Source organism: Prosopis cineraria, unplaced genomic scaffold (assembly GCF_029017545.1).
Source record: "Prosopis cineraria cultivar Desert tree isolate PC_DT_omini unplaced genomic scaffold, ASM2901754v1 PC8, whole genome shotgun sequence".
NCBI classification, from domain to species: Eukaryota; Viridiplantae; Streptophyta; class Magnoliopsida; order Fabales; family Fabaceae; genus Prosopis; species Prosopis cineraria.
In genome coordinates this window covers 15,961,920-15,974,446 of record NW_026555339.1, presented here as the reverse complement: position 1 = coordinate 15,974,446, position 12,527 = coordinate 15,961,920, and the positions used below count along the sequence as shown (strand labels likewise).

Sequence of the window (12,527 nt, the reverse complement as noted above, 5' to 3'; positions counted from 1 at the left end):
AAAAACCCCCTAGTTTTTAGCTTTTCATAATCATAATTCAAATAATTACTCTATTGACTCTTAGAGAAATGACCTAGGTTGCGCTTTACTGTAAAATCTAGTTTTTATTAATTTTGATACTATTCGATAGTAATATCACTTTGATTAATCATGGACAAATTGTTGTTCATATTCAAACAATCATTTGTAAATATTTGACCATGACTTGTTTATACATAAAAAAAATTGTCATATGTATTTACAATTGATCATCTGAATATGAACAATAATGCATCAATGATAAACCAAAGCCCATAAAAATACTTTAAAGATAAATTTATAACACACACACACACACACTATTTGGTATAATATTGATAAACTGTTAATGTTGAAAGAACATGTTGATAAAAAATTGAAAGTTGAGTTTTAAAAATTTACAATTTTTTTTATGTATAAATAATTCATGTTCGAATATTTACAAGTGATTGTTTGTATATGAACAATAATGCATCCATGATTAATCAAAGCCCATGAAAATGAAATAAATTTACAATGTATATATTTTTTATTTAGCGTAATATTAATAATATGTCAATATTGAAGGAATAAGTTATTAAAAAATTGAATAAGTTGGATTTTAAGAATTTACAATTTTTTTATATATGAACAACTCATGTTCGAATGTTTATAAGTAATTATTTGAATATGAACAATAATATATTCATGATTAACCAAAACCCATGAAAATGCTTGAAAAATAAATTCACAACATATATATTTTTATTTAGAATAATATTGATAATATGTCAATATTAATGGAATTAGTTTTAAAAAAATTGAACAAGTTGGGTTTTAAAAATTTATAACGTTTTTATGTATGAACAAGTCACTTTCAAATATTTATAAGTGATTGTTCATATATGAACAACAATAAGTTCGTGATTGACCAAAACCTATAAAAATGCTTGAAAAATAAATTTAATTTATACATTATTTAGCATAATATTGACAATATGTCAACATTGAAGGCATAAGTTGTTAAAAAACTTGAACAAGTTGGGTTTTAAACATTTATAACTTTTTTTATGTATAAACAAGTCGTATTCGAATATTTACAAGTAATTGCTTGGCTATGAACAACAATATGTTTATGATTAACAAATATTTATGAAAATGCTTGAAAAATAAATTTATAACATTTATATTTTTTATTTAATATAATATTGATGATATGTTAATATTGAAGAAATAAGTTGTTAAATAAATCCTGGTTAAAATACTCTCCTAGTCCTAGGTGCATATGTTTATTGATCTACGGCTCTGAATGACCTAAATCTTGATTTAAAAATTAGAGATGGAATGGGAAGATGATGGGAAGGAAGGAAGAGACCATATGACAACATTGTTCGGTATCCCGTACGAGGGAAATAACCTTGCTTTTATTTATATGTGCATGTAACAAGGCGTAGCAGTACTAAAATTCTTTCTCAGTTTTGTGGGGAGAAAATTGGCCACAAAAACCAAGAAACTTAAATATTTGAGCATAAATCCCAAACCTAGAAATAAAGTCTTCAAGAAATCATGATCCTTGAAAGATAATATGTTCTTCAGCAAAAATATCAAAATACGTTTTCTTTTTCTGCACTCGATCGGGTCCATGGTTTTGATTATTATTGACGATTCATGAATGACTTCGACCAATCAGTGCAGAAAAAGGAAGGATATTATGTTATTATATCTAAAAAAATATTGTCGCTCATGGATCATGGCCCTCTGCAAACTTTATTTCTGCATTTGAGACTCATCCCCAAATATTTGGACTTCTTGATCCTTGTGGTCAATTTTTCCTAGTTTTGTTAGGGTACCCACACAACAGCAACTGGCAAAAGAAAGTGACACAAAGGAACACTCCCTGGCTTCACTTTTAACATTTGGAAGGCGATATGTTTTGGGTTCCATTGCGACGTATCTTTGTGACAGACACTCACAGCTTTCATTCGGCTCCCAAGAGCTCCCTCCAGCGGCACCATATACTCATCCGTGTTCTTTATGTTGTGACAGTAAAACACAGCATACACATAATCAAGCTTGTGGTAGACCACCACTTTGGCCTCTGCCACCTTCTTCACTCCCTGTGATATGGTGTATTCTTCCTCCTCCATGTTAGAATATTATTTATGAATTAGCATTAATTAATAAGCCCAATAAATTGGTCCTTATGATCTTGTGTGGACCATGATAAGTGGACCACACAAGTGAGCCCAATGGGCAGAGGCCCAACCCACAACCCAGTAGCCGTCAGTTATTTTCTATCTCTTAACTGACTGAGTCAGAGATAATAGATAATATAATTATTTAATTATTTAATAAGGCGGTTATCGATCTGATCTATATATAAGATGATTAATTGGTAACCGCAAACATACGACTGATTTTCCTCTACTTCCATTATCTCTGAACTCTCTGAAGGCTCTAGGGACTTGAGGGTTGTCTACCTGCCTATACTCGAGGTAATCGAGATTTCTCTAGCATTCATGGATTCTTCAGGTATGTATGAATTACTTTATTCTATCATATTATTATTATACATATGAATTGAGATATTAGATTTAACACTTGGCATCAGAGTCATGGTAATGTATTTTAAATTCATATATCTCAATTCTTCTTATGTATATATTGATATATTGATAGAGATTCATGCTTATGTTGATAATTTTTTTTCTATGATCAATATCATTCAGGAAATGAGTATGAATATGAGTTTTGAATAGGAAAATTTTTTTTATTTATCATATTATATTTTAAAAAAATTCTCCTCCTTGGTGGTTCCCTGTCTGTTTCTTTCACCGGAGATCTTCCTTCACGGCGTCACTCATAGATTCTTCATTATGTTGAGATTGAGGATTGCAAGGCTGTCATCGATAAGGTCTCTGGGAAATCAAAAGATTATGCCTTCATCTTGTTCAAGCACCGAAGTGGCACTCGAAAGGCGTTGAATCAACGTGCCGTCATCTGGATTGGTGCGGCGAGCGTGGAGAAGTCGCCGGAGAAGGGGATGATGTCGTCGTCTTTGCGTCTGGGCTCGGTCGCGGGCGTCGTCTCCCTTCTTGCTCACAGCGCCGTCTCTTCTGGCTCACGTGCACGACGTTCCTCTGGTTCTCCTAGTTCGCGGCGTGGTGGCTGTAAGTCACTCCATGAACGCCGGCGGCATGTCCCTCTTGCGGCTGGAGAAGACCCAGGAAGAGGGTTAGGAACTGGATCCTAGGGATCCGGTTCCACGAGTTCTAGGCCCATTTTTGTATGGGCCCAGATCTGATACAAAAAAAAATTATTTCAGTTAATTGCGTTCCAGCCTCAGTTTAATTTACCTCCTTTGGCCCATAATTTCTTAAATTTATGAATTATCCCCATGATATTTCTAGAAATTACATATTAGTCCCTTAACTTCCAGAATTGCAATTTTGACCCAAATCTCTTCTAGAATTACTTATTTTCCCCTGATTAATTTTAAAATTTCACTTAAGTCCTAAATTTGTTCCTTAATTCCCAAAAGACCCTAAGGACTTTAAAATTATTTTGTTTTGTCCTAAAGTCATAAAGTTTGTGACTTTGTAAATTATTGATGATGTTTAGGATCTTGTAGCATTAATAATGGACATACCCCATAGGTATGACATTATTAATGTGATTTTGATGGTTGGCTTTGAGAATAGGCTAATAGCACTCCTTTAATGTATTAGATATTTATTGTACCCTATAGGTATGGAAATGTTTAATGCATTATTTTGTATGGACTTTTGTGTGAGCTAAATCTTTATGGTATATGAGCTTTCTTGGTGCATGGTTATAGTTGCATAATTGATAATCGCTTGTTGGGGAAATTTTGTTTTATAATTATGTTGCACACGCATAATTAATATTTCCCATTTTCTGTTTTGCGATTTCAGTTTCCGCTTTTACGCAACTATCCTTTGTGAAGGCTCTCAATGGGACTAATTATGATGACTGGAAAGAGTCCCTGACTATATATCTGACCATTTCTGAGAAAGATTTAGCTCTGAGAGAACCTAAGCCTGTGGATCTCTCTTCTGAGTCCAGTGCTTCTGGAATGGCCTTCCATAAACAATGGAGTGAGTCCAACCGGATCTGTCTAGCGATCATCAAGTACACAATTGAAAAGGGAATTAGGGACAGCATTCCTGAAAAGGATACTGCAGTAAAGTACTTGAAAGCTATTGGTAACAAATACAAGAAACTTGACAAGACTCAAAAGAACTACTATATGTCACTTCTTGACAATACTCGATATGACGGAGTTTCTGGTGTCAGGGAGCACATTTTGAAGGTTGTTCATTACTATAACAAGCTTAAGTCATATGGGATTGATTTGGGTGAAAGTACCTTAGTTTACTGCATTCTTCAATCATTGCCATCAGAGTATGTATTCTTGAGGACTTCATACAACTCACAAGAAGCTGAATGGTCTGTTGACCAGATGATATCGATAGTCACTCAAGAAGAGCAAGCTATAAAGAAGAATTCCTCTCACTCAATAAACTATGTTTCTCATGGCTCAAGCAGCAAATCTGGAGGGTCATATAAGAAAAAAAGGAAGAAACATGATGCCCCAAAGCCTAATAATCCAACCTTTAAGAAGGATGGTGATAAGAGTGAGAAGTCGAGGAAGAAACCCTTTAAAGGGTTATGCAATTATTGCAAGAAACTGGGTCACATTAAAACTAATTGCTTCAAATTGAAGAACAAACAAGAAAGTGAAGGTACAATTCTTCAAACTGCCCCTCTAGCTTTAGTCTGTTTTGAATCTAATACTATTAAAACTTCTTTTGACTCATGGTGGCTGGATTCTGGTGCTACTGTACATGTTGTGAATTCTCTACAGGGGCTAAGAAACCAGAAGGTTTCAAGTGAGGCGCAGAGGTCTGTCTTTGGCATAGCAGGGAACAAGGCATCGGTTGAATGCATTGGAACTGTTTCTTTGTATTTAAATTCTAGTCATGTTTTAAATTTAAATAATGTTATTTATGTACCTTCTGCGAAGAGGAATTTAATTTCAACTTCTGCATTGGATATTTGTGGCTATTCACTCTTCCAAGAAAATAGGAAAATTGACATTTGTTTTGATTCCATTAATGTTGGTGTCGCTTCCTTGATATATGGTTTATATCGATTGAATGATTGGTCACTTGAACTACCTAATCTTCATGTCAATGCTGCCATTGGGCATAAACGTCAAAGGCCCAATGATAATTCCTCTATGTCATGGCATCGTTGTTTGGGTCATATCTCTAGAGAGAGATTGGAGCGCATGATCAAGCAAGGTGTCTTACGAGACCTTGATTTCTCAGATTTTGAGACTTGTGTTGACTGTATAAAGGGAAAATTCCCTGCTAGAGCTAGAACCAAAGGGGCAAAGAGGTCTGAAAATACTTTAAACTTAATCCATACTGATATCTGTGGACCTATCACGCCTCCAGCTATGGGTGGTTTTAGATATTTCATCACCTTCACAGATGATCACTCTCGACATGGATGGATTGAACTCTTACGTGAAAAGGGCGAGTCCCTTAATGCATTCAAGACCTTTAAAGTAGCAGTCGAATTGAAATCTGGCAAGTTGATCAAGTGTGTGAGATCTGATAGAGGAGGAGAATTTTATGGGAGATATACTGAGACTGGCAGGAACCCTGGGCCATTTGCTTTGTACCTTCAAGAGCACGGCATTGAAGCTCAGTATACTATACTTGGCACCCCGCAGCAAAATGGGGTTGTAGAAAGGTGAAATCGTACTCTCATGGATATGGTTAGGAGCATGATCAGTCACTCCTCAAAATGCCAAAATTCTTGTCGGTGATGCACTTAAAACTACTGTTTATATTTTGAATCAAGTTCCTAGCAAGTCAGTTCCAAAGACTCCATATGAGTTGTATTTTGGAAGGACTCCTGCGTTGAAGCATATGCGAGTTTGGGGTTGTAAAGCACAGGTAAAACCTTACAATCTACAACAGATGAAGCTTGATGCTAAAACTGTTGATGGTTTCTTTATTGGCTATTGCATCGGATCTCGTGGGTACAGATTCTATTGTCCAAATCACACTACTAGGGTAATTGAATCTGACTGAGCTTACTTCTTTGAAGATGCCTTAGACAGTGGGAGCTCTGTGCCTAGACATATTACCTTGCATGACGAAAGTAGCATTTTGCCTATGCCTATCTTGACAACTCCTCATGTTGACAGAAATAATGCCGTGGATTAGAATGAAGCTCAAGATGAACCACCTTTAGAGGGTGATAGGGACATGGTTGTTGAACCGAGACGGTCCCAAAGGGTTCGCAAGTCTGCTATTCTAGATGATTACATGGTATATTTGTAGGAATTTGATTCAGATGCTATTGATAGCTTAGACCCAATGTGTTACCAGGAGGCTATTTCTAGCTCACATTCTTCTGAATGGTTGGAGGCTATGAGTGAAGAAATTGCCTCTATGTACCGCAATCACATATGGGAGCTTGTAGAGCTACCAAAGGGGTTTAAACCAGTGGGTTGCAAGTGGGTCTTTAAAACAAAATGAGGAGCTAGAGGTGAAATTGATAGATATAAAGCCAGACTTGTAGCCAAAGGCTACAACCAGAAAGAAGGTATTGATTACACAGAAACCTTCTCTCCGATATCCACCAAAGATGCTTTTAGAGTGGTAATGGCTATAGTTACACAGCTTGATCTTGATCTTCACCAGATGGATGTCAAGACTACGTTCTTGAATGGCGATTTGTATGAAGAAGTCTACATGACACAACCTGATGGTTTTGTTGAATTCGGTAAAGAACATCTGGTGTGCAGATTAAAGAGATCCATCTATTGGCTAAAACAGGCTTTTAGGCAGTGGTATCTGAAATTTGATGAAGTTATCACCTCTCTCGATTTTGTTGAGAATGTCTCAGATCAGTGCATCTATCAGAAGTTTGATGGGAAAAATTTTGCCATTTTTGTTCTCTATGTTGATGATATCTTATTAGCCAGCAATTCAATACATTTCCTCAATGAGATAAAGCACCTATTGTCTTGCCATTTTGACATGAAGGACATGGGTGAAGCCTCCTTCGTTCTTAGGATACAAATTCATCGTGATAGATCTCGTGGTATTCTTGGTTTATCACAGGCCACTTATATTGAGCGGGTACTTAAGAGATTCAAAATGGATTCATGTTCTCCTTCACCTGCTCCTGTACAAAAAGGTGAGCTGTTATCAAAGTTACAGTGTCCCAAGGATGATAAGAAGAGGACTGAAATGAGAAAGATACCATACGCTTTCGCTGTCGGCAGCCTTATGTATGTTCAAGTGTGTACTCGACCAGATATAGCCTTTGCCATTGGAGTGTTTGGTCGATACTTAAATGATCCAGGTCCGAATCATTGGAAGGCTGCTAAGAAAGTTATGAGGTATCTTCAAGGTACAAAGGATCATATGTTGACTTACAGAAGGTTAAATTCTCTTGAGGTTGTTGGGTATTCTGATTATGACTTTAAGGGATCAGAAGATCTTGAGATTGTTGGCTTTTCAGATTCAAATTTTGCCTCTTGTCTGGATGATCGTAAATCCACGATTGGCTATATTTTCATGTTATCTGGAGGAGCTATCTCTTGCAAGAGTGTGAAACAGACACTTACGGCAGTTTCATCTATGGAAGCTGAGTACATTGCTTGCTTTGAGACTACACGTCACGCTATATGGCTGAGGAAGTTGATATCTGGCATGCACCTAGTTGAGTCAATATCACGTCCTCTAACCATTTATTATGATAACAAATCTGTAGTATACTATGCTAACAATCACAGAAATTCCAATCGTACAAAGCATTTTGATATCAAACTTATGTTTGTGAAAGAGAAAATTGCTGAGTCTCAAACCCGTGTGGTACACATTCCTGGCACGCAGATGCTTGCAGATCCGCTGACTAAGGGCTTACCGATAGAAGTTTTTCAAAATCATGTAACTTGTATGGGTATTGTGAATTCCTTTGATGCCCTAGTTTAGTGGGAGTTTGAGAACCTTTTATGTTGCAATTTCTCTTTAGGCTTTGTTTTCTTCTGTGAGTTATGTTTAGTTTAGTTAGATGCGTCTATATCATTTGTATCCCTATAGGATTCAATGATTCTGTTGTGGTACGCTATGAATGTCTCTTGTTTCCCCATAGGAATCAGTGATTTATGTTGTTATTTTACTGAGCTGTGTTTGAAATAAAATTTCATGTTTTACTCAGATTATGAGATATCATAATCACTTGTTTCCCCATAGGATTCAGTGATTTTGTGGAGTTTTATTTTCTGAATTTTGTTTGTGGCTTGTTTATACAATTTGCTTAATTAATGCAATTCAAGTGGGAGATTGTTAGAATATTATTTATGAATTAGCATTAATTAATAAGCCTAATAAATTGGTCCTTATGATCTTGTGTGGACCATGATAGGTGGACCACACAAGTGAGCCCAATGGGCAGAGGCCCAACCCACAACCCAATAGCCGTCAGTTATTTTCTATTTCTTAACTGACTGAGTCAGAGATAATAAATAATATAATTATTTAATTATTTAATAAGGCGGTTATCGATCTGATCTATATATAAGACGATTAATCGGTAACCGCAAACATACGACTGATTTTCCTCTACTTCCATTATCTCTGAACTCTCTGAAGGCTCTAGGGACTTGAGGGTTGTCTACCTGCCTATACTCGAGGTAATCGAGATTTCTCTAGCATTCATGGATTCTTCAGGTACGTATGAATTACTTTATTCTATCATATTATTATTATACATATGAATTGAGATATTAGATTTAACACTCCATTGTTACAGCATTCATCACCTCCAAAGATAGAGCTTTTACGCTTTTCCCGAGCTTGAAAATACTAAAATCAACCATGGATTCCAATGAAGTTGCACAGTACTTCTCCTCTCCTTTCATCTCTGACCTCTCACACTCTTCAATTGTATTCTTCAAAACCTCGGCATATGCTGACCCGACTTTCACCGCAAACTTTTTCAATATTACAGCCATCTGTCAGTAAAGTAAAGAATCACAATTAATGCGTAAATTATGTCACATAATATATGTTGTTTGGTTATATTATCCGTGGTTTGTAGTTGCAGTTGCAGACATGGTTGAATGAATTCAGACACTATACCTTGCTTGAAGAAAAGGGAATGGATTTCACAACTTCACGAGGCAGGAAGGTGGAGTCTTGATTGGAGGTCTGAAAGAAGAAGGGCATGTTCATTTTGTGACCAGGCTTCAAGTCCTTTTCCAAGAAAAAGAAATTTGCATTGGACTTATCATCTTGTATGGTGGTGTGCCTTGTTCCATAACTTCTACCATAATTTTTCATGTAAGTGGCGAACCGCGGTTGGCTGCGAAGTTTGACGTTGATCCCACTGTGGACGATGGTACCGCCACCTGAGCTGCCAATATTTTTAACCGAAAGAGGCAGTAAAAACTAGACTGACCATTAAACTGGTCGATATATTATTTCAAAAATTAGAAGTTTGTCTAGGCCGGCCAAAGGAGAAATGATTAATTTACAATATTTTTAGTTTTATATTAATTATTTGAGATAAAATAAGGGTATAAAATGTAATATAAAAAATAAATTTACATAGTAATGATATGAATGTAAAAATAGTAATTATTTGGACTAAAATATAGTTTTTGACCCAAGTTCAATTATTTGGGCTAAAATTAAGATTTAGGCCTTAGCCACCTAAGTATGCTATAAGAAGGGAAGTTAATTGCAATGAAGAATAACTGATGATCATTTAAATGGAACAAGTGAGAAAAAGGTTCAAAAGCATGCTCATCTTCTAGCTTCTTTATTCTTTTCTTTCTACGCTCATTTCCTTTTTTCATTTTTAATTTCTTGATCCTCCCTTGCTTTTTTACATTAGCCCGGTAGACTTGATTAACCCATCGCGTTCACCGGCTTGGACCGGTTCAACATCGGGCAGGTTCCTCTTGGTTCAAAGATTTTCAGGCTGATTACCTGGACGATTTGCCACTTTGGCCAGTCAATCAAGTCTGATGTAATTTTCTATTCCTTGATCCCACCGTTAGATGATGGTGTCGCCACCTAAGCTACCAATATCCAAGTGATATGGAAAAACTTATACACTTGGTTTTATATATTTAGGGGTTCGTTTCTAATTAAACCAAGACTTGTAAATCTTTTATAAATTATTTATTTTATAATTAAATATTATTATTAATATTATTAATATATTAAAATTTACTTGTCTTAATTTGAATGGATAAAAGTATATTAAGTATATAAACCTAAGTATACAAATTTTATCCTAAATGAAATCAGTGCTTAAAATAAGCATACGATTTGTCATGTGAGTTTTGAAATTTGTGTAAATAAGGAACCTACAAACTTTAAAATACTAACCACTTGGATGGAGGAGATCAGTGATGGATTTAGGCATGGGAGTAGTGGGAAGCATGGACTTCCAATAAAGTTCAGGAGGTAGTAAGGCTTCATGTGTAGCCTCCAGTGCTACCTGCAATTTCATATATAAAACATAAATTAAATACTCATTCACATAATTGGTTTCCTTGCGGGGGAAAAAAAAGTGAAGACAAGAAAGGAAGTCGAAGCTCACTGTGAGAAAAGCAATGATGGGTAGGAGTGAAAACTTCGTCATTGTTGGAGGAGCTTCGTTCTGAAGCTAAACTAAAGGTGTCGATGATGTTAGGGAGAAAACAAGAGGAATTATATAGAGGAAGAAGTCCCGGCACTGCAATTTTGTTCAGAGAAATGAGACCCCGCTTCGGGTCCCAAAATCTTTTGATCATTCATGTGAGTGATTTGGGGCAGATTCAGCAACATGCTAACGAAGAAGTAAGAGGAGAATAATATATAAAAACAAGGGAAAATTTTAGTATAACACCACCAATGTGACATTATTTGAAAAAATAAATTTATAACATTTATTATTTATTTTGCATAATATTAATAACTTGTTAAAGGACCAAGTTGTATAAAATTGAACAAGTTGGTTTTTGAAAATTGATAATTTTTTTTATTTTTTAACAAGTCATGTTCAAATGTTTATTGTAGATTGTTTGGATATTAACAACACATCCATAATTAACCAAAGCTCATGAAAATGCTTGGAAAATAAATTTATAACATATTAAATATAAGTTTTGATGATGATAAATATTAGATAAGTTAATTATACCTATGCTTAATTGTTTTCATAAATATAATAGTTAACGATAACTATGATGGGCTTTAAAGTGTTTTTACCTATATTGTTCCATATTATATTAGATTTAAAAAAATAATTTTTGTGCATAAAAGTTATTTTATACTAATATATTTTTTTCTTATATCAAAATGATTGTATATCCAACAGTGTCCAAAATGTTATTTTCATAACTTGAATATTTACTAAATATAAGACTTTTCATATATATGACATAGTAACTTTTATATTTATTCTAAAGCATATTAATACTTGAAATAATCACCTTGTTCATGACATATCATTCAATGATATGTCATCCAAAGTGAAGATAAGAGTGATCATAAAAAAGAAGTAACTAAAGTCATCATTAGCATGCTGCACTTATGATGAAAGAATGAAAAGAGAAGGATAATTCAAGAAGAGTTAAAAAAGAAAAATGAAGGCACTAATATAAGTTTGAATGCATCATAGCCTTAGATTAAATAGGTATAATATCATCATTTTATAAATTTAATTTAAAAATTGAATGAGATTGAATTAAAATTATACATGTTTCATATATTTATATATAACTTTTAAAATAAGAAAAAAAGAATAATAAGAAAAATTCTAGTCCAAGCTGTCGTTTGTAATACCGAGAGTCCCATGATCTTGTCATCAAAGTGCACAATCTAATATCTTGTCACCAAAGTACACAACCTTAATTTTTGCTTAAAAAAAAAAGTACACAACCTAAAGAAATATTTGGGATTTAAATTGGGAATGACCTATTTTGTGTTACACTAACTCGAGAATGATCATGCTTCCTCTCACTTTCTTCAACTACCTACTGTCAATTATATATAATAATTGTGGGGTTTGTGTGTTGGGGGCTGAAGGCTTGAAGCACAAGCCAAGACAAAAGTGGGATCTATGACACTTCCCTCCATTTAAGTCATTCAACATGGGACTTGACTTTACTGGTGAAGCGCCCACCATTACCAAATCATTGTATATAAAGAAAGGAAAAACTTTTATATTTAGCCTTTGATTTAAGTTACTTGTGTTTTATTAAAATAAGACGTGTGCATCTTTTATTTATTATCTATTCTATGACAAACTTTTATTATTAGTATTACTAATATATCAAAGTCCACATGTCTTGATTTCATTAAATAAATATATTAAGTATATAAGGTTAAGTATCTAAGTTTTACTTTATAAAGAAATGTTCCTCTCATTATTTAATACAAGCAAAACTTTATTTTTGAACAACCAGATGGTTTTAAACATATTAT

General features: G+C 34.5%; 1 protein-coding gene across 1 annotated transcript; it reads right to left on the bottom strand.

Moving 5' to 3' along the window:
- Positions 1-1,410: 1,410 nt before the first annotated feature.
- On the bottom strand, positions 1,411-10,831 carry LOC129318905 (BURP domain-containing protein 3-like). Its single transcript, XM_054963906.1, has 5 exons — positions 10,660-10,831; positions 10,446-10,557; positions 9,189-9,457; positions 8,852-9,061; positions 1,411-2,144 (listed from the first exon to the last, which is right to left on the bottom strand). Exons 1-5 carry the CDS (start codon positions 10,699-10,701, stop codon positions 1,839-1,841), a joined length of 939 nt encoding a protein of 312 aa, XP_054819881.1. The 5' UTR covers positions 10,702-10,831; the 3' UTR covers positions 1,411-1,838.
- Positions 10,832-12,527: the final 1,696 nt, after the last annotated feature.

Bases quoted from the DNA above. Each gene is read 5' to 3' on its own strand.
- LOC129318905 (XM_054963906.1), bottom strand. From the start codon at position 10,701: ATGACGAAGTTTTCACTCCTACCCATCATTGCTTTTCTCACA. The intron at 10,558-10,659 runs GTGAGCTTCGAC...ATGAAATTGCAG, and splicing joins CCATCATTGCTTTTCTCACA to GTAGCACTGGAGGCTACACA. The intron at 9,062-9,188 runs GTATAGTGTCTG...CTTTACTGACAG, and splicing joins TTCCCTTTTCTTCAAGCAAG to ATGGCTGTAATATTGAAAAA.